Source organism: Alternaria atra (assembly GCF_907166805.1).
Source record: "Alternaria atra isolate CS162 genome assembly, contig: 21, whole genome shotgun sequence".
NCBI classification, from domain to species: domain Eukaryota; kingdom Fungi; phylum Ascomycota; class Dothideomycetes; order Pleosporales; family Pleosporaceae; genus Alternaria; species Alternaria atra.
In genome coordinates, this window is record NW_025091319.1 from 1,468,353 (window position 1) to 1,495,708 (window position 27,356).

General features: G+C 50.7%; 9 protein-coding genes across 9 annotated transcripts; 4 read left to right on the forward strand and 5 right to left on the reverse strand.

Moving 5' to 3' along the window:
- Positions 1–1,334: 1,334 nt before the first annotated feature.
- Positions 1,335–3,959, forward strand: ALTATR162_LOCUS918 (uncharacterized protein; the record flags this gene model as incomplete). Its single annotated transcript, XM_043308513.1, has 4 exons — positions 1,335–1,467; positions 1,515–1,774; positions 1,823–3,230; positions 3,286–3,959. The coding sequence occupies 4 exons, from the start codon at positions 1,335–1,337 to the stop codon at positions 3,957–3,959; spliced, it is 2,475 nt and encodes an 824-aa protein (XP_043164448.1).
- Positions 3,960–4,258: 299 nt separating this feature from the next.
- ALTATR162_LOCUS919 (uncharacterized protein) lies at positions 4,259–5,044 on the forward strand (the record flags this gene model as incomplete). The annotated part of the gene is made up of 1 exon (XM_043308514.1): positions 4,259–5,044. The coding sequence occupies one exon, from the start codon at positions 4,259–4,261 to the stop codon at positions 5,042–5,044; it is 786 nt and encodes a 261-aa protein (XP_043164449.1).
- Positions 5,045–5,159: 115 nt separating this feature from the next.
- Positions 5,160–5,555, reverse strand: ALTATR162_LOCUS920 (uncharacterized protein; the record flags this gene model as incomplete). Its single annotated transcript, XM_043308515.1, has 2 exons — positions 5,160–5,455; positions 5,525–5,555. The coding sequence occupies 2 exons, from the start codon at positions 5,553–5,555 to the stop codon at positions 5,160–5,162; spliced, it is 327 nt and encodes a 108-aa protein (XP_043164450.1).
- Positions 5,556–8,424: 2,869 nt separating this feature from the next.
- On the reverse strand, positions 8,425–9,429 carry ALTATR162_LOCUS921 (uncharacterized protein; the record flags this gene model as incomplete). The annotated part of the gene is made up of 1 exon (XM_043308516.1): positions 8,425–9,429. One exon carries the CDS (start codon positions 9,427–9,429, stop codon positions 8,425–8,427), a length of 1,005 nt encoding a protein of 334 aa, XP_043164451.1.
- Positions 9,430–11,775: 2,346 nt separating this feature from the next.
- ALTATR162_LOCUS922 (uncharacterized protein) lies at positions 11,776–14,365 on the forward strand (the record flags this gene model as incomplete). Its single annotated transcript, XM_043308517.1, has 4 exons — positions 11,776–11,967; positions 12,015–12,344; positions 12,398–12,487; positions 14,243–14,365. 4 exons carry the CDS (start codon positions 11,776–11,778, stop codon positions 14,363–14,365), a joined length of 735 nt encoding a protein of 244 aa, XP_043164452.1.
- A 931-nt stretch (positions 14,366–15,296) lies between these two features.
- Positions 15,297–15,935, reverse strand: ALTATR162_LOCUS923 (uncharacterized protein; the record flags this gene model as incomplete). Its single annotated transcript, XM_043308518.1, has 1 exon — positions 15,297–15,935. The coding sequence occupies one exon, from the start codon at positions 15,933–15,935 to the stop codon at positions 15,297–15,299; it is 639 nt and encodes a 212-aa protein (XP_043164453.1).
- Positions 15,936–16,854: 919 nt separating this feature from the next.
- ALTATR162_LOCUS924 (uncharacterized protein) lies at positions 16,855–19,605 on the reverse strand (the record flags this gene model as incomplete). The annotated part of the gene is made up of 1 exon (XM_043308519.1): positions 16,855–19,605. One exon carries the CDS (start codon positions 19,603–19,605, stop codon positions 16,855–16,857), a length of 2,751 nt encoding a protein of 916 aa, XP_043164454.1.
- A 2,069-nt stretch (positions 19,606–21,674) lies between these two features.
- Positions 21,675–23,109, forward strand: ALTATR162_LOCUS925 (uncharacterized protein; the record flags this gene model as incomplete). Its single annotated transcript, XM_043308520.1, has 4 exons — positions 21,675–21,692; positions 21,746–22,300; positions 22,347–22,666; positions 22,716–23,109. The coding sequence occupies 4 exons, from the start codon at positions 21,675–21,677 to the stop codon at positions 23,107–23,109; spliced, it is 1,287 nt and encodes a 428-aa protein (XP_043164455.1).
- Positions 23,110–25,365: 2,256 nt separating this feature from the next.
- ALTATR162_LOCUS926 (uncharacterized protein) lies at positions 25,366–27,099 on the reverse strand (the record flags this gene model as incomplete). Its single annotated transcript, XM_043308521.1, has 3 exons — positions 25,366–26,365; positions 26,417–26,760; positions 26,815–27,099. 3 exons carry the CDS (start codon positions 27,097–27,099, stop codon positions 25,366–25,368), a joined length of 1,629 nt encoding a protein of 542 aa, XP_043164456.1.
- Between the last annotated feature and the right edge of the window lie 257 nt (positions 27,100–27,356).

Consider the following 27,356-nt stretch of genomic DNA (forward strand, 5'->3'; position numbering starts at 1 on the left):
CTTCGGAACAAACAGGGGACGACTTGTACTGCAAGAAGCTACTATAGTGACTTCTACACCTTGGGCATAATAGGGTATTGTGCCTACCGTGCCGCATGATCTATCGAAAGCTCTTTGCAGCGTTCATCGACTGCATGATCGGCACTTTCCGTTCTCTTCCACTGGCACATGTTAGATCTGGACGAACTCTTATGCGAGTCACCTTGGTGCATTGGAATACTTGGTATTGGTAAAGGAGTCTTTATTCCCCCTGGGCAAGTGGATTCGGTCGCTTCATTTATCCGCCGGAAACGGAAGATAGAGTTTTGGATACATGCATGCGTTGGCCGTGACTACCAGCCTCCCAGGAACGTTGAGAAACTCTGTCCAAGCTCGAATATCGGAACCTAATCGGTGCGCGGAATTACGAACCCTGAGTCAAACCGGTGAGCTGGAGTATGAAAACGAGACGAGGTTGGTGAGAGCCCGGGAACTCGGGTCGGGGCAATTGGACGTGGAGGCGAAAGTCTTAGGAGCGGCTCGGCCAGCCTACCTGGCTTCGGGTTCGGATTCGCAGTCTACTAGACCAACACCATCCCTTCGTCCTAGAACTCAAGCCCGTCGTCGTCCTATCCTGTTCAGTTAATGCGCCTGAGCTAAGACCCGTCTCTGTGACAGATTCCACGACCACGCCACCGATCCATTCTTTAGAATAGGCTCAAAAACTCAGAGAAGGTAGGAGAGACCTCGAAGCTCCAAATTCTGTCATATAGCCACGCAAAGAGGCTCGGCCGGAGATTTCGATACGATATCGTAAACGTCGTAGTTACTAAGGATAGATATCCGGCATTGTAGCTCAGGATTGATGCATAGTGAGCAATAGTCGGGTGGAGGGCTCGATATCCGGCTGGCAAGTCGCTAGGAGTGGCAAGCGCTATTGCAACAGTACATGTCGGAGGATGTACTGTCGCATACCCTATGGAGATCACCTGATAGTGCTGGAACTGAAGTATTGAGATGGAACTGTGACGGAGAGTACCTAGTGCTATGTGAATAGGCTCTTTCCTTCGGAACAATTTTCCGAGAACGCGCACGTGGCTCATCTCCGCACTTGTCTTGGCAGGCACCAGAGGGGAAAGAGGGGCCTGAAGGACGTCATATGTCACTGCGACTGCTTATCTATGGAGGGTTGCTTAACGATGTTACCCCGAAGTTGGGTTACTCTGTATGACCGATGATGCTCCTACAGGAAGCGATGCGCACATGCGGGGTATCGTGGGGAGCGATGCGCAAACGGCTGGGGAGGGATAAGAGGTGATGCGAAGCTCTGCCTAGTTTCTTTAACTTTCTTCATCATGGTGGTAACTAGGTTCCTCCCGGTGCTAGCAATTGCGCGATGCATAATTGCGCAAGAGTATACCTATACCGACTATGCACAATACGTCAACCCATTCATCGGGACTGAAGGCGCTATACCTGGTCTCGCATGTGAGATACCCAGTTCTCCCATTGCGTTCATTTCTGATAAATCCCAGATGGCGGCGGCGATGTGTTCGTTGGAGGCTCAGTGCCTTTCGGTATGGTCAAGTTGGGGATTGACACATATGAAGAGTGCGTCAACATGAGCGTACTCAATGGCGGCTACACACCTCAAGGCCATGTTACTGGTATTAGTTTGATGCACCAGTCGGGTACAGGTGGCGGGCCGAAGTATGGGTTTCCATCACAAATGCCTTTGACGCGTATTGATGGCGATGTCAATCTGCTGGACAATCGGACCTATTGGCAGGATCGAGTAGGGTCCTCAAGCGTGGAGAATGGGCAATTGCTAACGAAAAACTAGGTTGGCGAAGACGTGGCGCAGGTTGGATACTTTCGTACAAAACTTGAATCTGGTGTGGGAATCGAACTCTCAGCTTCGCGACACGCGGGACTATACCATTACACATACTCTGCGTCGTCTGAGAAGCACATACTCGTAGACCTTTCGCACTACTTGCCCCATCTGACGCGCACGTGGGACACACAGTTCTACACAGGTGGTGAGGTTGAGATCCAGCCTAATTCCAGTATCTACACCGGATACACGTCAATCGCAGGCGGATGGAACATCGGCGCGCCAGTTACCGTGTATGTGTGTGGGGACTTTGATAGCCCGCCTGACGAGGCACGAGCATTCAAAGGAAAGAACACATTTCCTGTCAGTCGGCACTTTCGGTCATTCAACAATGGTACGACACCTCGACCTATGTATTCTGGGTCAACAGCTCGGTCAGGACCGATGAACGACCGCGTCGGTGCAGTCTTCACCTGGAGCAACGCTACTGAGATTAAGTCGCGAGTGGGTATTTCCTTCATGTCCGTTGATAAAGCATGCGCGTACAAGAACACTGAGCTCTCTTCATGGTCTATCGAAGATACCGCTCAAGCAACGCGTGACGAATGGAACCGTGACGTCTTTTCCAAGATCCGCGTCGATACTTCCGAGTCAGCGAACAAAACCAGGCTAGCGTTGCTGTACTCCAGCCTGTATTTCATGCACCTCATACCGAGCGAGCGTGTTGGCGAGAACCCGTTATGGGATTCAGATGAACCATACTGGGATGACTTCTATACCATGTGGGATCTCTTCCGAAACCAGGTGTCGCTATGGCATCTCATTCAGCCAAGCTACTACGAGTCTATGATCCGATCTCTCATTGATATGTTCAAACAAGAGGGCTATCTTCCAGATGGCCGATCTGGCAACTACAATGGTTTAGTGCAGGGAGGATCGAATGCGGATAACGTCCTTGCAGACGCTTACGTCAAGGGTCTGACGGGTATGATCAACTGGACGGAGGGATATGCAGCAGTTAAGAAAGATGCCGATGTCTTGCCATTCTTCGATGAGAATCCTATCGACTTACAAGGCTCGCTCAAGGAAGGTCGAGGAGCATTGGATGATTGGATACCACTCGGCTACGTTTCGGCTGATCGCAACACGCGCGCAGTCTCGAAGACGGTAGAGTACTCACTCAACGACTTTGCTGTCAGCCAGATTGCAGCTGGTGAAGCACCTGGCGATCGCGATCTCTATCTCCGCAGGTCAGCGGGTTGGCAATTAAGCTGGGATCCTGAATCTTCGAGTCGTAACTTCACAGGATTTGTCATGCCACGATACGCAAATGGAACTTTCCATAAGACGTATGACATTACTGACTGTGGTAGTTGTAACTGGGATGACGAAAGCTATGAAGGCACTGCCTTTGGTAAGTAGCCATCTCCGTTCACACGATTGCCAACTGTATGCTGACCCAAAAACAGAATATTCTTTTGTGATTCCTCATGACATGTCGCGTGTTATCACACTCATGGGCGGTCCTTCACACTTTGAGACACGTCTCGACTACGTGTTCCAACCGAACACATCCGGTGTGGATCTTGGCGTGAATGGACTTGGTATAACGACCATTAACAACATCGCAAACGAACCCGACTTCCAAACACCCTACCTCTACAACTACCTTAATAAGCAATGGAAGAGTGTCGAGCGAAGCCGACAGCTTGCCAACGACTTCTACTTCAACACGACCAATGGCATCCCCGGAAATAGCGATGCAGGCGCCTTGAACTGCTGGCTTATATGGCAGATGCTCGGATTATATCCTGTTGTGACTACCCCCGTATATCTTCTCGAAAGCCCATGGTTCTCCGACATCAACATCACGGTCAACCACGACAAGACGCTGAGGATCAAAGCCGAGGGCCTGGATGATGGAGATGGAAAGCAAGGGTATTACGTCCAGGGAGTGAGTATCAACGGGCAGGAATGGGACAAGAATTGGTTCGAGCACGAGGACGCTGGTGGTATCATGACACAGGGTGGTGAAATTGTATTTAGGCTTGGAGAGCAACAGATGCTGTGGGAGTCAGGCGACGTACCGCCCAGTCCAGGACATCAGGTGGTTGACGTTGGAGAGGGCGCGCAGTTCTCCTAGAAGGATGCAAAACAGCATATTACTGGCACTAAGAACCTATGTGAAAGTTAGTGAAAGTTGGACGCGACTTGGGATGGTAGCGTGATGTGGGGAAGGAAGACTTGGCATATGGAAGATTCCGAGGCCTGTAGATGTAGTACGTCACACCGGGCTTTCCGTGTCTCTCCACTTTCCATCAACACGACAGCATGCTTGGCGGAACACAGCCTCCCAAGTCTCATCTCGTGCAATACTGCGAGCACGGCCAGCCTGACTGAATAGAATCCTTCACGCATCTTTTTTCCCTAGTCATCGCAAACATGTCTCGCCCGAACATCAATGCGCCAATACCCTCATACGAAGAAGCCGTCGTCGCGCCTCGGCCCACCACCACACCACGACCCCTATCTGAGCCCGAAGCTGCCGAGCAATCCCCTACCGATCCAGCTCCACCACCCGCTGTGGTGCCAGTATCACCCCCACCTGAACTACCCCCAGCCTACGCCGTCGTCGACGAAAAGGCTACAACCTTCACCATCTACGGCACCTTCATCCATACCCCCAATGCGCCCGCCTATCAGATCTCCTCCCTTCTCGATGCACGAATCAACAAGCTCCGCATACGGAGATTGCGCGCAGAGGAAGTCACGTTGCTACAATCCGGCGCGCCGACGGTTGCCTTCGATAGTAGCAGCGTCCTTTATGAGGCACATGACCCGCCCTTCCTCATCAACGAGTATTATATTCAAGGCAAAGCAGGCAGCACACTGCCTGGGGCTTTACAATTACGTTTCGGGCTACGCCGGTGGCATGTCGTGCATATGCCCACGCAAGGCAGTCGACCAAATGAGATCATGACTTGCGGGAAACCAGGAGGATTTACAAAAGCACTTAAGCAAAGAAAGAATGAGTTGGAACCTAGTCAATGGAAAGACAGCGAGGGTCATATTATTGCAACAGAGGTATTGAAGATGGGCCCAGGAGGCAAGATGCCGACGATTGAGTTGAGGGACGATCTAGATCAGACATGCAGGGAGTTGGTTTTGGCTCTTTGGGTCAGTCGGCTCTGGGCCGCTTTTGGAGCAGGGAGCGGATACGTCCAATGAGACTGTGATAATGAGGAGTGTCTGGAAAGGGGGCGTGAAGGGGCGGTGCACTATTGTCAATGGCAAAGTCGTCTTATCATTGTTCGATCACGATCCTCGACTACGAAGCAACGCTCTACTCGCTACGAACGACCCTCTTGAATCCCTGCTTCGCAACCTGCTCCTGCGCCGCCGCGATCACAGCATTAGCGTTTGGATCGGTGAATCCACAACCAGTCTTTCCATTCTGCTGGCTAGCTGCTTCGGCAGAGCATACACCGTTGCCAGTCGCTGCGACTTGACTACAGCAAGCGGAGCTGCAGTCCGCATCTGAAACACAACCGCCGGTGATGAATTGCGCACCGTTGCCGGCACCGACGTTCTTAGCGCCGGCGTTGTTGGGTGTTACTTGGGCCATGGAGACGGCGGCCACTAGAAGAAGTTAGTAACACAACATTCCGGAATTTCTGTCTATCGCAGCTCAGAAATCGATTTACTTACCGGCGAGCAAGGTAGCGATGGTGAAACGCATATTGATGAGTTGGAAACGTTGGGGATATTGAAACTTTTGGTTGGAAGAAAAGAGTGTATGTACTTGGAACGATTGACACCAGGTCAGTTTTGCAGTCACAGACGCAAAGAGAATGGAAGTGAAGAGTGCTTGTTAGAGTGAGAAGTGTTACTTGCTTGATGGTTTCTGAACGTGGCGGGTGAAGTGGGCCTTTTATGCCTGAGGAACTCAAGGTTGACATGCACTCCGCAACATGCCTTCAGTGCATAGAGTCATGCTGTTTGGTACGGTGAGGCTGTCACTGTGTGATCGCCTCGTCGTCTATACTTGAAGGCGTCGGGTGTCTGAGGCAAATACCCATAACACCAGCTGATATATTGCGCATGATTCATGCTGTGGCTTCTTTGGTACAACCAAGTTATTCAGACGCCCTCCGATCATCCATTTGAGCCTATTAGCGGGTTCAATGCCGTGGCGCTTAGACCTCGCTGTACTGTCGCAGGACCTGTTTCAGGCCGATCCACGTGATTAGGGCATATGCGAGCTGTGTCAGATGTGTCAGACGTCTTGGCAACAAGTTTGACGTTGGAGTCTGAGCATGGGCAGAGTGATAAAAATCATCAAGTAAACGTCCTTTGAAGGAACTGTAATTTCCTCCTCCCTCCACGATACTCCATTCAGCTCGGCTTTGCATCTATCGAGTCGCCTCTGCCATGCTAACGCATGTCCTCTATTCATCGTTTTCGTCACTTTGGTATCATGCTTTTCGTTTTCATCATCAGAGGTCTCTAGGACATCTTGCATACTCCGATATCTGTCAATACTTCGTCAAAGGCCAATATGAGTAATGGAGTGACTAGCCATCCACACTCAAACGATTTCACGACACATAGGATCTGGCTCTGCTTTATCGCCTCAAGTCACCGATTCCTCGCTTCAAGATTCAGTTCAATCAACGTCATCAGTTATCTTAGTCGTCATTCTATATCACTTTTCACGTGCCTTGGTGTCGGCTACAATGTCCGCCAATTTCCGCTCTACATCGAGTATCGCAGCGCCCCACCCCGCATTGCGCCCTCATACCTTTGAACTGCTACACAGAGACGCAACTAAGCCTGCTCATGTAGGTAACCGCACCACCTCTTGACCTTCTCTTCGTGTTCGATCCAGTCATATTCAGAGTCTTGATTGCTTTCAGTTCCCACTTCTTTGAGTAATGCGTGAGAAACAACGTAACACGATTGCCAGGTCTTTACCTTATCCGTAATCGCGCGCTGCACCTTAGCGTCCTAGTCAATTGTGCCAGGCCCTGTTGTCCTTTGCTTTGGCCTCTAAATGTATATCACTGGCTTCAGTATAGCGTCGCAGAGCTTCATTATAGTCGTTAGACTCCGATTACCTTTCTTTTTCCGAGCCTTCAACACATTTAGTATGGGTGGCATGATGCCCGCTTCCATGGTACACTGCCGTTCAATGATGGCTTGAGGTCCGCTAAGCTAAGGAAGTTCCTTGCCAGAATGTGTGGCATGTCGTGCGTGCTCTTACCGCGCGCTCGGTCTTCGCGTGGTCTATCTTGTTGAGTTTCAATCTGAACTTGATTCGACTGTCGATTTATGCAACGATAGGGAACGCTAGTCCCAAACAGAATTTTCTGTTGGTCTTCAGTCGTATTGCAGGTCCGTACGAAGCACGTCATCCATGGGAGCCAATGTGTGGGGCTGTGATCACATTTCTCCCTGAGCGGACTTCTGAATTGTTGTGTTCAGTTCAGTCCACTCGTTTCGATCTAATGAAGGCCAACTGTGTGCTGCTTCATCTTACTCGTTGTAAGGAAAAGTAACCACAATGCTTGCTCTGGTGTTGGTGAGCTGCTTTAGCATTTCAAAACGCTGGCCTAGCATGATTCTGTGGTCTTCAATCTGATAGAGTTCCGGTGGTATACGAAAATCAATCTTGGAGAGCCAGTGTTTGTCCAAACACTCTGCTTCCATGCATCCTCATTCAGAACTCTGCTTACCGAAGAATCGTGATTGATACCGAACCACGACTATCAATACAGGAGGTCGGTGAACTCTACAACTGAACCTTCACCGACGATGGTGGGATCGAGATGATAAGGGTCTTGGTCTCTGATGACGCTAGCTGCCATACTAGCGCATTGAGAGAAGAGAGAGCGAGGCTTATTCCTTTTGGTGTGCTTGTTCGCTTCAGGTTGGGATATCGAGGTCTCACAAGACGGGTTCCGGAGGTTTCCTAGCTGTACGTAGATCATATCACGTAGCTCTCGCAGCACATACCTCCGCACGGCCTGGCATAGTGGTGTAGAATCTAGGTGGGAGCTTTCGATGGCCCCACGATACGCTAGGTCACCAGCGATTTGCAGTTGCGAGCTTAGGCTTCACCCCGTAAGTTAGGTAGTCTCCAATGGTCAAGGGCCGCGCTCTCAAGGGAGGGAAGCGATTTCGACCTTCTCGACCTTCTTGGCGATCATAATCTCACCAACGCATACTTATCCGTCTATGGCGAGTTACACTCACTCGTTCCAATGCGCATTAAACTCCGCAATAGTTCAGACATCGTGTGTTCTAGTTGCAGGTGTTTTGTAAGGGAGCATTTGCAAGCTTGAGGCAGCGTTTTTGCTTTGAGATCGGGTCGTAGGCACCATTGCTATCTGCAATGGCGTGAGGAGCTTTGCGCGGTTGATTTGAGAATCGGAGAGAGTATTATTAGATCTAACTATTATAACGAATGGACGGTGAGCGTCTGTTGTGGGTCGAGATTGTCTTTACCTGCCTAGGTAGTACACGCGAACCACAACAAAGCTGCACGCTTATGACTGTGGTCATGACTCGTGAGTCATGGCTGCATTTACGCGACACAGTGGTAACCTCTACCAGAACTCCATAACAACGTACCACCTGATTATACTGCCAACCAAGAAAGCCCAGCTCCCTGCCATTGCCGCAATAGCTGCATTTATTTCACTCTGCTCTTCACTCTCTCCTCTCTGGTAAAGGAAGAAACCAGCCAGCATGACGCCAAGCCCACCAACGGCATTCAGGAATGCACTCTGCCAATCCGGATCAAAGAACTTGGGCTTGTACCAGCGCTCTTGTTCAAAGACAGCCAGCATAGCGTTTGCGCCTAAGAAGAGGGCGCCATGTATGACCTGCGGCCCGAAGACGATAAGACCGAATAAGGGATCCTCTTCTGAGACTATTCCAGGAAAGTCGACGATACCAGCAAACATAAAGATAATGCCACCAAACAGGACGATGAGACCTGCCTGAAAAGCCAAATTGTTCCTGGTTAAGTCCCACGCTTTTGGCCATGAAGGTATCCACTTGAACTCCGGAGTGCCGAGAAGCGCAGGACGGTATTTGACTTTTTCAGGGTCCCATTTCGACATCGTGAGTGTACCGCGATCTACGTTCAGAGCGCTGAAAGTGTCAAAGACACCGGCTACAAAGAAGAAGATTGATCCAATCAAGATTGTGGTAGGAGCAGCGATTGTTTCCTCGGTTTCGAAAATGGTGGATGGCATGATGCGAGGCAGTAGGTCGAAGAAAGCGTTGATGACGAGATCGATAGATCCAATAAGGAAGATGATCGCGACGAGGTAGATAGGGTCACGGTAAGGGAAGACCGTAAACATAACCTTTAGCCGTACCCTTACAGAAATGCTGTTGTCCAATTCCATGTACGAAGCATTGTCCAGATAGCCGTTGTCAATGTATGTCTGGCTGCTGTCGGCGCTGTTTTCGATGTCGAAGACGATAGATTGTGCAATGCGCTCCGAATGACATTTCTCACGATGTCCGATGTGATCGACGTGTACGAAAGATTCGAGCTTCCCGTTTGAAGCTGGGCGTGGCTGAAGAACCGTTGTGAACATCTCTATGCTAGATGGGCGAGGCGTCATGCTCATCCGCGCCTGACGGATGTAAGAAGCACGGATAGTCGCGGAGGCATTCATGTCAGACCACAACAGCAGTAAAGACTGAATATTAAGAATTAGAAGTTAGGGTTATTTATAATGAGGAGAATAATGAAGAGATACAGATTTTGAGACGTCAAGCCTATACAAAAGGAAGCAGTTGCAATAGACCTTTATGAGGTTCGTACTCGGCCTAATCAAACGGTACCTGACTATCGCAGTGTTGATCTCTAGCTCAGACGGCAAAGCCCAAGACTTCACATGTTTGACCCACGAGCTTCGTCATGCTTTTTGACGAACAAGCATTGAAGGTTGATGCAGTTAAGCTCAACCAAGCTTTATGGACTGAACTTTGTTTCCTTCAGACCTTTGAAGTGTGTCGGTGTTGCGTGGCGTCGTTCCGGATGGCGGAGTGCCGCCATGTGTGTGGCCGTGACCTGTTCGGAGTGAGGAATGTTCGTTTCAATATCTGCGGATGAGACGTTCAGCCCAAAATAGGGGCGACTAGCCCAAAGAGAACCGGATCGTCGGAAAGCGCCGCCCGGACCGACAATCTTCAGGCACTAGCGCACTGTGCACGCTTCATCCTGGATGGCGATCTAAAAGAACAGCCGAATGAATCATGAAGCAAACATCACCGCCAGCACAAGGCAAGCAGGAGGAAGAGGAGCAGATGTGATGGGACGGAGTCCAAGAATAGCACCACTTTGGTTGGCGGCGGCTCGTACTGCTGCTCAGACTTTAGCACCAGAACCAAAGTGCGATATCCTCGACGTAGAGTATACTCACTTCGCATTAGTACGTTTGCACAGGAGCAGTATCAGTAGGTGTGCCGCACAAGTTCCTGACCGGCAAATACCGCAGGTCATCTAAGCGTATTCGAGCTGTCGATCCACTCGAGTATTACTAACGTAAGGAGGAAGCACACGTCATCATGGTGGAAGGTACATCTTGTCGATATTCATGAAGAAACCGTCGCACAACCTTGGGGGAAGTGCATGAAAGCACTTAGTGATGGTGCTGACATCATCCGCTAAGCTAGATCAAGAAGCCACGCCTTATCGTCTGCTCCAGTCCACCTTTCACCCTATCCATCGCATCAACACGCATCAATTCCCGTTGTGCGAATCGACCCACTACTGCAATATCGCAAAGAATCTTCTCCCGTCATGATGTTATGTCTTTTTGCATCGCCATTGACTTTGAGCATGGTAGTAGCTTTACAGTGGGCCTGATATAAGAATAGGTACCTCATCTACTTCGAACCATGGCTTGCGAGACAGGAACACTCCAAGCGCCCAGCCACGTTGTCGGTTTCCGGAAGGATGAGATACCTGGGCCTGGGTGCTGCACGCACGAAGATCCAAGAAAAGACACGCGACGCGACACGGCAAGGACATAACACCAAAATTCAACGTCCAGTGACAGAATCGGCATCGTTGCGATTCTCGGCGAATTCATTCTTGCCTGCTGCTCAAGTAATAACATCTGAGACCGATGTGATAATCAGTAGCAGGTCGAAGGCATAGAAGCCGAGCAAATTCCGTACACTCCCATTGAACCGGGCCTTAAGCACAGCGACCGGCATTTGCTGCGTAGAACGCGACTATCGTCCTCCTGTTATGCGACTATTATCAGTTCTACACTTGAATGTGACTACAAAGGCATTGTGCGATTTGGTTTCTTCGTACCGTTCGCAAGTGTTCGTGCGCGTCTACATTGAGGGCGCGGGAGGATGGCGCCGCGCCCTAACGCGCAAATCCGCCGGGAGGAACACTGCATGTCAGCCGCGCCACCCGTCAGCTGTACCTACAAATCATCGCGAGCGCCTATTTACCCCAAGATTAGGTGTATGACGCAGCGTTCCCCAGTCGCCTATGCGCTTACCAGTGCACGACAGCACACTATTCTAGAAATGGGCATGGGGTTCGCAGATAGCACACCGGATACCACATGCTGGTATTTAGCCAGTTCAGACTTGTGGTAGCCAGGGAACAACTGCCGAACCGAATATCATAGTAAGCTACACCAAAAGCATGTTGTCGCGATATTTTGGGATTGATCGTCTCGTATACTGTTTTTGGTCTAATCCCCGGAAGACCTAGAGCATACGCATGGCTCTTCTTCAACGATGTACTGCGCATGATCCGCCTAGTCAGCGACATCCTCTCTGCTTCATGTTCTTTTCTTTCGTCATGCTTATGGTGTTACGGGGCGCAACAATCTGATAACTTCACTATTTCCTTGTCGTTTCCTCTTGGGCCGGTTTCGTGAGCGTTCCACGTTTCTTTGCTTTTCTCGACTATGAAACTACCACTTGCATACATCTCCACTAGAAGTACATCAGATGGCGGCACCGACCGAACCAACACCATCAGAATCGTATCATGGACCATCCTTGTCATTACGATCATGGTCTTTGGCGCACGCCAGATTATGAAAGTCGTTGTCTTTCGAAAAGCGACGCTCGATGATCTTCTCACATTTTTAGCATTCGTAAGCTACACAGCACGCTTCTGTTTATTGTATACTAATTCGCACAGTCATTTGGCATCAGCCTTTCAATAATGGCTATTGTTTTGTCATCGGAGGGCCTCGGCACCGTTGACCCATTGGCGCTTGAGCAGACCGACTTGCTTATGAAAGGCTATTACGCGTCCGAGATTTTATATGTTGCAGCCATTGGCTTCGCGAAGTTATCGATTTTGGTGTTGTTCTACAACGTTGTTGTAATGCAGCGCATTATCCGCCGAATCGTGATGGCTTTCGGCATTTTGGTAGCAGCTTGGACGATAGCATCGGTTGTAGCCATCGCATTCCAGTGCGAGCTTCCTCGGCCATGGGAGATTGTAAGCCTGCAATGCTCCAACGCGGTAAGTAACACGGGCTGTTTGATGTAGGTATGACTGGGGGCTGACTGAAGCAGCGGATCTTCTGGATCGTCTATTGCATAGTCGACATGTCAACCGAGGTCGCCATCATTATGCTGTCAGTACACCTTGTGGCATGTCTTCAAGTACGGCTTTCAAGGAAGTTTGCAGTCATTGCATGTTTTGCGCCGCGTATACTGGTACTGAGCGCGTCACTCGTTCGCCTCATCTTGCTATATCCGGCTACACTCCACAGTGGTCCTCAATACCGGCTTTGGGTTCCAGCAATCATGACGCAAGGCCATGTATGCCTTAGCATCGCGACTGCAAGCATTCCGTACATGGTCCCTTTCTTCAAAGGCCTGCACAGTGACTTGCGAAGGATTCATTCTATGAAGAGCCGGCTCCATTCCATTGATGAGGAAGCGGGACGTTCAAAGTCATCGTTGTGGTTTCGCCGACAAAACAAGACGAAAGCTCTGGATCTCTGGGATCCATCTGCAGATGCAGATGCCCAATACCGTCATGTGCCGCAAGTATCGCCCTGTCTCCCTACCCCAAGGCCTTTATCGCCTTTGTCACCTCCGAGACCATATACACCGCTCAGTAAACAAGCTAGTGTACGCGGCTTGAATATCTACATACCGTTTCGGGACCCTCGACGGCAACGAAGTTTAGACTGGGCAAGTCCACGCACAGAAAGCTCAGGCGCACTGTCACCATCGTGCGCATCGCCGCAAGCCTTGCTTTTACAATCATTCATCCCTTCTAGGAAGGCACCCAGTCCACCGTCAAGAATCCATAGCCCTATGCCAACTTCCTCAAGCTCATGCTACTCCAGTCGTACTCCGACGCCAACCTTGACAACGCCATACGCGCAACGCTTTTCGCTGTTTCCACCCGACTGCTCTTCTTCCATCTCACCGCAACCTCAACAGAGTCCATGTCTGGCGTCTATCGTACCACCCATTCGAGCAATGCGATCACAAACAGTATCTAGGGTAACCGAGTTGCCAGGGTTGTCAAATTCGAAGAGCCCTCCCAGTCCTGCAACATTACCGGTACGGTCGTCCAGCCGTGCGCAGCCCCCAAAGTTCAGTACCACAACGCATCTTCAGACTCCATCACTGATAACCGCACATGAGGGACGAGGGTTCAGACCAGGCTCCATCCAAGATTTAACATCTCCTATGGGTGCAGCCATCAACGGCTGGTTCAGCAGTGCGAAGACAAAATACCCTTCGCCTTTGCCTTCGCCCATAGACACTTCGCCAGATCAGCAGCCAAAGATCGATCAGTATGAGCTAGCGTCAATGCAATCCACGGATACACCGAGATCACCACCTCTGAGTCATATGCGCTCACAGGCTCGGGTAAACATACCACGCGATGTGCCTCGTTCGCCCAGGGACGCCCTACTCAGCATGCGGACTCCTACGTCTCAAACGATCCCCCCTATCTATGATGTGCGGCATAGCCCAAGGATTATCTTTCGGAACCCTTCGTAGCTATGTTCTCACAATTCTTATATTACCCTGTCTTTCATATTTCATCTAGGCGGTCTTTTTGGTGTAGGAACAGGTTGCTTTGAATGTTTTGTTACGATCATACGATGCAACGGTTGCATCATAAACTGTATAACATGTTTTTGTACTTGTCAGTCGCGAGCATTGGTACTTTCACCCCAAAAGCATGATTTTGAACTCCGTCATAACGTTACGTCGTCAGCCATACTCATAGAGCGGTCTATGCGCATGTGATGTGCCAAGTCTAGTTGGGGCCAGTTGTGAATTCTCAAGGCTGTATTTGAGTTAGCGCGAGCTGTGGTGAACTCGAGTGTGCTGTTCGGCCTAGTCCTCATAAGAACCCTCAAATTGCACCGTTTATCGATCCTCAAACAGTCTTTGTTCATTGAGTATCCACAACTTCCTGAGCGCTCCCTCGGTGAGAACCGCTGGAAAGGATTCGAGAACCTCGTTCTGAAGGAACTCGCCATAAAAGATGACGAGACAAAAGTTTCTTAGCGATACGATAGTCTTTCTTATTCCTCTGGCAGTTCAAGCTCATGAATTATACCTCACTTCGAGCCTTCTATGATGTTGGTACTATCACGTACATGTCTCGTCTTAATGGTTCATCTGTTTGGTAATGTTAGCGACTACCATCACGCACTACTTTAGATTACTAACCTTGACCCACTCTTGCGCAGCCTTGATGCAACCTTTAATTGTGAAGTCTAGCACATCTTGAGTGAAGTGAGCACATCGACCCGATGATGTCTTGAAATTTTCAAGCTCCAGATGTATCTTGCAGCCGCTAGTTGTAAGACATAGGCATCGGCTGATGCTTTCGTCTGTCTCTCGAACAACATCTTTTGGCTCTCATGAGCATGTAACGCTTCAGGTTTTCTCATCAACGAAAGTTTGCGAGTGGCCTTGATCGACTTTCGAAAACTCCTATATCTTGCTGTCAGCCATATTTCCTAGTACATGATGAGCTTCTGTAGAGGCATGACGGAGAGGGTCGTACTTACGATCCTGCACGGAGCTCTAGGCAGAGCAGCTCATTTTGCACGTCCATGTTGCGCTGGCTCGTCTTTCTTGGGCGTATGGATGAGGCGAAGTTGTGGAGCGACGTATCGCATTGTCTCGAATGATTGCATATAATGTGCGGGAAATTTGACGGCAATCCTTAGTACCATTACACATGGCTGAGCAGCGGACCAACCACAGCGACCATAATCTTAATGATATCCACAATAGGAACAACCTATCAAGTAGGAGCAATTGCAGACACACCGAAAGACGCATATTTAATACTAGACTGCTTCGATAGAGGTATTAATGTGGTGGATAGTATATGTGCAGATGTGATCGGCACACATGGGAGTTTTACTGAGGATCCGTTGCGCCTCCACGCGTATGACTGACGGCAGCACACGGTAGGTCTATAACCTTAAAACTCCCTCTTGACATGCCACATATCCCACGGCGCCTGCCACCCCAGCAGGATTTGCACAGCCTCCTTGTACTCCTCCGTCTTTATCACATCCTCAAAATACTGCATGCCCTCCCACCCTCTGGACACGAAAAAGCACTTCGCCTTCTCCTTCACATCCTTGTGCTCCTGCTCTTCCAGCACCCATCCATACGCTAAACCACCATTACCCTTGACGACCTTCGCACACATATCGTCGAACTTCTTGAACTCCTTTTCAATCTTACTCCGGAAGTCTTCTGTGACTTTGCTGGCTGGGAAGTAGATCTGCACGAACTCGACCAAGGGCGAGGATAACGGGCCACCGTTATCAAAAGCCGAGTCTCCATCTTTGAATGAAACGTGAAACATCTTCTCAGGGTTCCCGAGAGTTTTGATGACGGTTTCGCGGTATTTGTCCGCTTCTTTTGAGGACTCGGCTTTGGGGTCGTGCCATTCCGAAGTCAGTTGCAGATTACGCTTGTCCTGGATCTGGGTGCCTAGAACGTAATTTTCGGGGGCTTTGGCGCCTTTGAGGGCTTTAACGGCCGTGTGGGCTTGTGAGTCGGCTTCTGAGGCCGAGGGCGCGCGGAAGTGGATTATTTGTGTTACTGTCATTTTGTTGGGTTGCAGGGTGAGTAAGAAGTGTGGCTTGGATGAAGACGGGCGTGAAAGTAGTACTAGGCTGGTCCAATTGATTTGAGTGTCGAGCGTGATGGCAGTTGATGTGACAATGTTATTTTAGGCTGGACAGTCGCGCACAAGGTCGGACGTAGAAGTCGCGAGCTTTGTAATCGAGAGCTGGCAACCACCGACACCGATGTTAGGCATCCAAGGTTGGACATTACGTGTCATAAACCAGTCTTTGGCGTACCTTCAGCCACATCAGTGTGCCGTAATGTGCACGCCTCAGGCGTTGTGTGGGTACACGCTTTGGCGTTTGGCATGTTACTGGATGTGTCGAACTGGTAAGTGCAGCTTGCGGGGTAATACTGCGCCTCGGCACCCTCACACCTATACTGCATCGTAGAAGGAAAGAAATAGGCGCAACTAGAACCTCGGCGCGTCCAAGGTACATTAGCACAATCAAAGGTAATTGCCAAAGTCCGTGACTATCGCAGAGTCCAGCGTGAAGCAATGACGATTTGGGGGATGGGGGCGATTGTATGCGCTATCCCGAATACAGAAACGTATCCTCCGCGCAATCATCACATGATGATGTCATCATATTGAGTGGGAAATTGGAAAGCTTGGAGAAGGTCCAGCCCGAGAGCGCTGCAGATAGTAATACATTACGAGAATCGTGTCTAATTCTATGTCGTAGCTTCACAGAAGCTGCCCTAGCTGGCGAAAATAACAACCCAAACTCCCACAAATGCTCGACTCGCTTGCTTTGAAAAAATAACAGATGAAAATGCGTTCTAGGATATATTGTAAATGCCGTTCGTTCTGATGCGGCTGAAATAGCGTGTGCTCCACCAGTTGGCAAGGCAGCAATGACGGGTATACGCGAGAGGCGGATAATGTACAGCATTGCCTAGAAACTGAACAATCCCGACCTCCTCTTACCCAACGGGTACACGATGAGTGCGGCCAAAAACAGGCCTACTGTGATACCAATCGCAATCTGGACAACAGAGAAACCAACGCCCAGGGCGATGGAATTGATGCTCGTGCTGCTGCCTACATCGGCACTGCTGAGTGTCGTAGCGTTGCCGGTGCTGTTACGCACGATCTGATCGGCTGAAGTCAGGCCCGACACAAGCGAACCTTGCACACTGAGTCCAGATGGGACTTGCACGAAGATAGCTGGCAACATGGCGGCTGCGGCAAGACCGTAGCCGATTTTTCTGGTGTGTGGTGTGAAATCGCTGACTGAGCTAGCTCGCGATGTGTGGCCACTACTGTTATGGGCTGGGTCATAAGCGGATCGCTCGACCTTGTGCGTACGGAGGGATTCAGGGCTCTTCCTGCGATACAACTTTCGCACCTTGACCAACTGGGGCCGCATCTTATTCTCCCACAGGTCCAAGCTCCAGTTTTCGATATGACGGCCAAAACGCGCATGAGCGTTGGCGGCGATACCGATGCCTAGCGCTCCAAGTGTGTTGCTAACCTGGGCGTTGCTCTTGAAGTACTTTGAGCTGTGGAAGTTGATAACCCAGCCAATGAAAGCGATGACAGTCATGGAAGGCATCTGCTTGTACTTGGCCTGATTAACAATCTGTAGACAGATCGCGAACGCTGGGACGAAGAGGTAGTAGAAGTTTGTTGACATTGGCTCGTGGCATGTCGTCCGCGAGGTCGCGTTGCCGTCCATCATGCCGTATAGCACAGTACCGATCGTAATACCGAATCCAAGGAAGAGAGAGTAGATGATAGCATACACCATGCGTACAGATCCAGCGACAATGTGTTTACTCTGCAGCTCCAACGACGCACAAAGTACCATAAAACCGGGCAGGATGAGGGCAATACTGGACTGAGCCATAGCACTGAAACAGAAGATCTCTTTCCCGTCGTGTCGGATGGATCCGAGAGCACGCGCGGCAAAGCTGGTAATAACGGATGCTCCTATCTCGAAAACGTTGCTGATAAGGTCGTTTCCAGGTGCAACGACGAGTTGAAGCCACCCGATGATACATCCTAGGAGGAAGCAGAAGGGCAGGTCGATAAATCGAGCTTGGAACGCGAAAGGCCCGACTGTCGCGGAAGCTAAGCCATACATCGGTACCCGAAGCCACTTGTTGAACTTGTCTTTGCGCATCATGATAGCGTCTAGTCGAGGTGTAGCCTCATCCACGCCAATCCTATCATGTACCACGTCCTTATAGATCTCGTGCACATCTCGTAATTTGCCAAGATCAACGCCCTGGCTAGTCCGAACGAGCTTAACTTCACTGGTGTGAACCGAGGAGTCGTCAAATGCTACAATCATGCAGCCAGGCATGTACAAAAACTGTGCCTCGATCTCCAAGACACGAGCCGACATATTGAGGTACTCTTCCAGTCGATGAGTCGGAGCTCCATACATCATTAGTGCCTTACACAACTTGCGGAGATAATTTTGACGTGCAAGTGTACCGGCTAGATGAATCTTGATCTTGATCTCCTCCTCCTTCCTCTTGTTCTTCTTGAAAGGGAGTATAGACTCGTCCGATTTGGAACGTTTTCCCATGCCAGGGCGGGTTGTTTTCTTGTATTGTTGATCAAATTCCTGACCCAGCTCCTGCTGCGCAGGTGCAGCAAAGCTGTGCGCTGAGGATCCGACTAGCTGCGAGATGGATGTTGCCGATTGGTTGTTGTGGTGGCTTCGGAACCAAGGACGGCTCCCGCGTGGGGTTGAGTACCCGGAGGCAGGCGGCGATGGGTTCGGGGAGTTGGCTGCCGTTGACGCTCCGCTAAACGTGCCAGTACTGAGAGTTCGATGGTGAGCGGGTCGACGTGCCGATGGCGGTGCTGCATTAGATGACATCTTAATAAGGGTACCCAACACTCCTGTCCGGTACTTGGTAGGACGAACGACGTGCTCATCCTCAACCTCCATAGCGTCCGGTGTTACTTGGCCTGACTGAAGTGGTGCGTCAGTGTGATACAGATCCTCGGCACTCAACCCAGTTTGGCCATTGGCAGCTCGGATGGTGTGCTGACGAAGGAGCATGGATGCACGCTTCATGAACCTAGGGTCGTCTTCGTCATCGTCGGAAGTGTCGCCCACCGACTCGTATCGTTTTGAGAGGTTCTGGAGTTCGACAGGTGGAGAAGCGATCTCTCTAGAGTTGCGCCGCGATATCGGAGCAGAGTAAGTGCCCACGGACTTAGACAGCCTCGCTGCGCGGCGTTGAGCAGCAAGCCCTGATCGCTCTTTAAGATCGTGGCCTACAGAAGGAGTCGATGCCGCATTGTCGTCGAATGGATTTGGTTGATCGTTGAGATAAAACTCCGGAGGTGGCGTTCGCGGACCCGGTTTCCGGATAGCTGGGCGAGGTTTCTGTACGTCTTTTGGGGCAGCGATAGGTTCCTGTATAACTTCTTCCTGTAGATGCTCGTCCCCAAGAGCTAAGCGTAGTGAGGCACGGATCTTCTGGAGGTCATCGTGTGATACATCTGATCGTTCGAGGGGCGTGTTGTGCCCTCCAGAGCCTGTATCTTCGGGAGATTGTGCTGAGCGTACAACGGGATGCTCTGCATGCCAGCCAACACGTTTCCTGCCAGGAGTGGCGGACATCTGGTCCTCGGGTTCAAAGTTGGCCTGACGAGACGGACCGGCATCTTGAAAGGGGTTCATGATGATATTGTATCTTCTTGGGCACTATCGGACGGCTAGTTGGGCACGTCAGGAGTAGCCAGTGCGCTCGCAATAATTACCAACGCGCCGACTTCCGCGACTAAGTGCAGATAACGTTGCACGTGGTAAGTCCTGTTTGTGCGCTAAATCGCCGGTAGTTCTTAATAGGCAGGCTGATATCTGGGACCGTTCATGCGCCTAACGGTGGAGCTTTTGAAGTATCGCGAGTCCCAAGGGACGTACAGGGTATGACTAGATGGCGGTGGTCTGTGTATTGTGGGCGCCTGGAAATGATAAGAATGGTTTGGTAAAGATACAAGCTTAGGAATGAGCAGGTCGTTGATTCTGGCTGATGCTTGAAATCGCGATGGAAAGCGGGCAGTCACAACGTTGTGTGGGATTGATAAGAGCCGCTAGTGCGGGTATGCTGCACGCGGCCCCAAACGTCACTCGAAGAGTTCTCAAACTCTGTAGTGGCGTGCCAACCCAATTTTCCTAGTCGAAACTCAGCGGCCAGAAGGTTCGGTGTCGGGTTCGTCAGCTTAACAAAGTGAGGGTGGAGCGGAAGTTGCAGGGGACATGGAACGTCGGGAGCGCCAAAATCTCGACAGGCACCAGAATCGTAGCCCAAAATTCCAGAACCTTGATCGCTGCAGCGGGAGTGGCTGCACTGGCGTTGGAAGTATTTTAGGGAACCCGCGTAGTCCGATACTGAAGAGCCGCGAGCGCGCCGAAGTTGTTTGAGTATAAAAATGCCTGTATTCGCCGGAAACGCAGAGATTTTTGAACGCCGTCAGGAGTCGGCGTACTACGACTTTCATAGCAACTTCCCGCCGGCAGGATTGCACAACGTTTGATGAAGGTCTTGACTGACGACACTGGACGAAGCGCGGACACCGCTACAGCCAAGATTTGCAGTCATCGATACCCAGGTCGGCTGTCGGCGCAGCAAGAAAAGTGGACAAGGCCGTGCCAAAGCTTGGGATCAGTCTGGTTGAGGGAAACCGAGATAAGGAGACAGTGGGTATAACTGGGTCGTCCAAGCCTCTCAGCGCGCGTCGGCCCAATCGTCGCAAATCTAGGGGCATCGTGGGAATGAGCTTGTTGTGCTATGATAACATGGGTGGAGCAATTGCATCTAGGCGATGATCGAGAATCAAGCAGCGCCTAGGCACATCGTACTGTCGAGTCATGACAGCGGAAGCGAGTTGGAAAGAGATATGTTGAGCGCAGACAGCGATGAATATATTACTCGCATGGTGTTGCAGCTGTTTGTGGTTGAGATAGTGGCGAACAGGAGGCTGAAAACCCTTGAAGGGCCGGTAAAGCTTATTTTCGCCTGGTCCGGGAGTCCCTGCGCTTTCCAAGGTCCCAACAACATTGCGACGCCAGGAAATCGGAGCGGATGTTTCGGTGTCGCTCGCATCATCACATGCTGATGCGTCCGTGTACGAGTATGCCGGATCAATACGGTGACATGCCATGGTCATGACGTCTTGCGTGGGTGGTGTGTTCTAATTCTGTTCGGATCTCACCACCGCGACTATCTCCAGTCTCCACAATGTTCGCGACCTGGAGGTGTCAATAGCGTGAACCTCGTCTTCCCAACATTTCTGATGTGTATCGCATTGTCTTCGTCACCATCTTCGTAAGACGGGTGCCCGCTATAGCAACGATGGCTTGCTACAATCAGGGTCCATTCGCATGCCGGAGTTACGATCATCAGGGGAGACGCGCGCTCACCATTACGTCATACCTCACGATCCGCCAGCCCTGCATCCAACCCCTCCAAGACCCTTAGCTCTATTGCATTACTCATCGCATCACGTGCACCTTCCCCTCCTGTACCGACTCCCGGCCATACGATGCACCGTTGCCGATCACAATGTGGGGCAGTCGAGCTCTTCCCCGCACCTGCAGTACAGCCGATTGTCTCTGAGATGACTATGGAGAATCTTGGGGGCGGGGATTGTATTGCCCCACCACGAGGGACATGCTATCTTAAAGAATGACATCTGGTTAGCAGATGCTTTCACAGTATTCACATGCAGTAGTACAGATCCGTAATCATGCCGAAAATCAATCATGTACGTTTGGTTTGTCCCTACGTGAGGGTTTCGCGTATCGCTAACACTAGCAGATCGTAATTGTTGGAGCTGGACCTTCCGGTCTTCTGCTAGGAGTCCTCCTTGCGAAGAACCTCGGCATCAAAGTTACCATCCTCGATGCGGATACTAAGATTAATGATAACCCGAGAGCTGCTCACTACGCGCCTTCAGCAGTCTACGACTTCCATCGCGCCGGCATTATAGATGATGTACGTGCAGTTGGTCTTCACCCCAAAGGTGTATGCTGGCGGTTGCAAGACACAACCTTCTTGGCCGGCATGGGTCGCGAGCCAGAAGAATCAAAATACTCAATGGTGGTGCTGCCGCTAGATCAATTAGGTCCGCTGCTCGTAAAGCATTTCGAAAGCTACCCCAACACAGAAATTAAGTGGGGCCATAAACTAGTCGGCGTGGAACAAGACGGCAATGGTGCGACCGCAGTCGTGAAAACGAGAGACGGCGAGAAGAAGAAGATCACTGGTGACTATCTGGTGGGTGCTGATGGCGCATCAAGCGGTGTTCGCACCGCATTGTTCGGGAAGGAATATCCAGGGGAGACATTGAAGGCGCAGATTGTTGCTACCAATGTACGACTCAAGCATCGATGTGGGTATTCGATAGCTAACAAATTAGGTCTACCTACCATTCGACGAGCGCTTCGACTACTGGGATTCAAACTTCATTGTTCACCCAACCGACTGGTATATGGCTGCTAAGATCACAAACGACGGCTTATGGCGAGTAACATACGGCGACTCTGAAGATCTCTCGAAAGAGGAGCTCGTGAAACGCCAACCGCTCCGCTACGAACAAATTCTTCCTGGCCACCCAAAGCCCGATGAGTACAAGCTCGTCAGCATGAGTCCGTACAAACTCCAACAAAGATGTGCACCCAGTTTCCGCGTAGGAAAGATACTACTGGTCGCAGATGCAGCGCATCTATGTAACCCATTGTACGTACAAAATAGTTTTGATGCGCATAATTTGCTGACACTCCTCAAGTGGTGGCATGGGCTTGACAGGCGGTTTCGCTGACGTCGGCTCCCTCTACGACTGCTTCACAGGAATCCATCTCGACGAACTTGACGACTCCATTCTCGATAAATATTCCGAAATCCGCATCAAGATCTGGCGCGAGATGATTGATCCCATGTCGCGCGAGAACTTCCACCGCCTCTGGGATCCCACGCATGAAGAGAAGAGGAAGGAGTTTTTCAAGATGTGTGAGAAGGCGAGTGATGATCCGGTGTGGGGAAAGAGCGTTGCAGAGGCTATTCATCAGGTTAGACACGACTTCACGCAATACTTCAAGAGTAAACAAAAGCAGAGTGGGAAGGCTATGGGAGATATAGCGACAAGTAATGGTGTGCTAGCGGAGAATAGTGCGGCAGCGTAGTGGTGTAGTGAGTAAACATGCATGAACCACAACATACATCGTAACATACTTGCATACGAAAGACGTTGATGGAAAGCCGCAATAAAACTACAATTACAATCCTAATCTTAGGACTCGATGAATGACACTCGCTTCGTCATCTATAGCGACCAACCAACCCAGATGAAGATTGTTGAACACTACGTCCTCCACTGTACCTTTACCGTATTGACGATTCCGGATCAGGAGGTCGCAGCCTTCGAGCTATGTAAATCTTCTGAATCACTCAAGCTGTTCCCTCTTCCTCCACTAGCCTGTACTGTCTCATCATGGGTACTTTCTTCCCTTCTCTCTCATCATCAGCAAAACCTCCGCCATCGCTAACGCCCCCTTGTCGTCGTCAATGGGACGTTCGCCCTCCTTGAGCTCCCACCATCCCTCAAAGTGACATCATTGAGTGGGTCGAAGGCATATTGGTTCCTTATCGTAGTAGATATGTTTTTCTTCTCATCCTCACTGAATTCCAGGAAGCCTAAAGTGTCGTATCCAGTCCGGTTAGATGCGATCCAATCCCGCGCCGTTGGATAACAGCATACTCGTTGGCTTGCAAGCTCGTGAAATCGACGGAGTTGAACAAAAGGTGCAGGGGTACCGATGAGAGGAACAACAAGATCCAAAGTAATGAACGATCCCATCCGACGTGCCAGAGATTGCGTAGATTAGGGACTCCAATATGCAACCAGTTTCGTCGGGCATGCGCACGTCCAAGCTCTTTTCGGTTTGGTGCACCGAGAACCTGCTGGCAGTAGTTCTAACTGCACAACAGTAGTGTACTGAGCACACTAACAATGAGATGAATGTAGACGTTCAGTTCTCTGACAACTGAACAGCTGCCTTGATATAGTGTTCCAGCGCCGTTCCCATACACGTACTTCGGGTTCTTCCAAACCCAAATCGTGATAGCGAGGTTTATACTAAACACTGTTGCGGCCCATAAAGCCGACGCAAGCTCGCCGATGCGTCATCCTGTAAGAAATTGTTCTTGGTAGGGAACGGATAGCAATGCTCAACTGATCTCGTCAATAAAAGGAAGTCGTTATCGTGATATGTTTTCTTGTTCAAATTGGAGTTTGATAGCTTCGGCTGGGACGTATCCCTTTCGTCGTCGTCGATTGTGGAGTCTTCGCCGGCCTGCTCGTCTGCGAACAGGTGCCGAGTACATTGTTGTTAGCCTGTGCTCTACCCTATAACGTGGATCAACTTACTCATACACCATAAGGATATCTGTGCCGCACTCAGCTCCGTTCAAATCTCCCTGACCTTGCAAAGGGGTGTACATGCCATCCATCCTTTGTACGACCATTGCGTGTAACCCAGGAGGTAAGGTGTCCGGGAACAGTTGGGAGATGGGAAATGATCTTTGGAGGCGATAACGGCTTTGCCATATGTCGACTCCCAGTATTTGACAGTGGTTCAGGGTACCTTAAACCTGCGCCTCGATGTCATGGTTGGTGGCGTTGGCTGCATATCCAAGGCAGACATGCGGGTGTGTGCTCCACTTGAAAGGATTCCCAGAAGCGGTTTGCTATTGGGATGGTATCGCGGTCGCCGACTGCTGCGAGAGACGTGGGAAAGTTACCGAGGAGAGGGAACCTGGGCGCTTGTAACCTATCATCGTGAAGGATATCTGTTGGGACCTCATGCAAGGCGCTCCAGTCTTGGCATCAGCATGAGTGTCCAGTTTGATGTTAATCAAATACGCGAACGTTACACGTTGGCGACCACACGCGTCGGGAGCTGGTACAGCGAAACATTCGCGTCAGTCAGACATGCGCACATTTGGAGTGTTCTCGAGGAGTTTATTCTCTTGCTACACTGCGGCTGCGCAGCAAGCTGAAATCGTGATGGTGGCTAAAGGATCCTGGGAGGAAGCGTGCAGCGAGAGTACCGCACAGCTCTGAGACGCATGACGTAACGCGAGCCGCCTAATCACGAGCTTGCTGTTGTGCTAGCTTTCAGATACCTTGAAGATTTATACTGTTTTCTGATGTTTCTCTCGGCTCGTTGATGATGGGCTGGGCGAGTATCCGTATTGACACACTAGCATAAACTTCACCAAAGTTGGAGAAAGTGCGATAAGACGACCAAGGGCATCGTGTGTATTATTTTGATCTAGGTATCCTATTCGTCCTAGCTTGGTGGCACCATAAATAGCACGATGTATGAATCACCATGCTTTGCATAATGTACTTATAGATATCCACACTCACCACCACTCTACGCCAAGCTTCGCTTCACCCTGCTCACAGCACTGGGTGTGCTGGTAGGCGGCAGCGGAACGAAAGACTCAGTGTGGGTAGCTTCTGCCGTGCCGTTCGTGCTGTAGTCATCCGTGACAACCTGGCTACCGTCCGCAATAACAACGTGGTCCAACACACGCTTGAAGTGTTCCAAGCTAGCCACAGGCTGGTAGTATGGCACCTCGTGACCAGCCTCGTAGATCCTGGTGAACGAGAAGTTACCGTACTCGCGAACCTCACCGTACTCAACGCCATCGACAAGGAAGGGAGTATAGCCAGCAGCACGGAAAGCCTCGGAGTCAGTGTAGTTAACGGCTAGAGAGACGGCTTCACCACCGAACCAGTTGCAGATGTAGTCGGCGTCACCGTAAAGCATAGCAACACGGACACCGTAGGCAAGGATCTCTTCCAGATCCTCAAGGAAGTTGGGGAAGACGAAGTCTCCGGTTTGCTGGAAACCTCGCGATACGTTGCGAGCGTTTGTGCTGGTGTAGTTGATGTTCACACCGATCGCCTCTTGAGTAGAGGCCAGGTTCAGGAAGGACTCAAAGTAGTCCGGGGGCGTGGGGTCGTCGTAAGGATGCCTGATATCGTAGACGCCTCTGCCTCCGAAGGCGTAGTAGGGCTCCTCAACCAACGAACGACAGAGATTGGTTGCGGACGAGCACGTGAGGTAGCCATCTTCGGTGGTGCGGTCAGATTGCTTGCAGTACTCGATCTGGTCGTGGCAACCTTCAGGCATATAATAGGCGTTCTTCATGAAGGTGTACACCGTGTCGTTCACTGCTTTGATACCATAAGTGTTGTTGACGGCAAATTCAGGGTAGTAGGGTGCCTGAATCTGTTCGTCAACGATGCCGTTGATTATACCAAGGGTGTCCATCTGGACTTCGACACCAGCGGTTGAGCCGTTCTTGATCTTCTGGTTCTGCTGATAGAAGTAATTGTAGAAGCCTGGACCGTAGTGCCCTCCGTAGCTGACGTAGTTGTTAGCAATGTTCTCATATCTATATCATAAAAGCACCTACCTCTCAGTCCAGAGATTGAAGGTGAAGTTGGTGATATCAGGGTCGAGCTGTGGGCTCAGCTCTAGGAAAGCTTGGAGAATGTGCCATGCGCCGATGGCTGCAGCATCGGTTGTGTTGGCAGTGTCCGGGTCAACGAGCGAGTAGCGACCATCTTCATCTGTTTCAGTGGTCTCGTAAGAGAATCCTACACCCACGGGCTGGGAGAGGTACAGCATGTTGCTGTGCTCGTTCCATGAGTAGGGGTTCAGCTGTGTCTTCAGGTCCTCGGTAACATTGCATGGGCCATGTTCTTGAAACAGACCGATGAGAGAGTCACTTCCGGGGCCTCCGTTCAACCACAACGTCTGAAGAATTGGTTAGTGAAGATCACAACGATTCCTCACAGATGTGCGGCTTACCAATGGCTTCTCAGTCGGGTTCTCGCGAGCCTCGAAGAACCAAAAGAACATGTTAGTTGTCGGGTTAAGGCTGATGTAGCCGGCATAGTCGTCGACACCTTCGGTGGTCTCACATACACCTGCTTTACCAGGTTGTTTGTACGTGATCTTAGCACCTGCGGCCGATGTTATTGTCGTTACGCCAGTAGGGTCGGCGGGCACTTGGCGCTCCTTAATGAATGGTGCGCGAGCGCTGGCCAGGGAAGCAGCCGCTAAGACGGTGGCGAGTTGTGCGAAGCGCGCCATGGTGGAAAGCTTGTCGAGAGAAAGAGTAACTAAGGCTTCAGCAAGTGCTTGCCCAGCTAAATAGTGGGCTTCGCATCTTATATATACCGCCTTGGTACGAAGCCAGGCGGCATTGCATGCACCAATCCGCCTGGTTGGTCACGTATTTCGCATCGTTCAGGGTTGGGACAACGTCAGGTTACTTGGCCGCGCACAGTAATCTAGTCTGAACCAGGCAACTGCAAATGCTCTGCACACGACCATTGGACGGATAACAT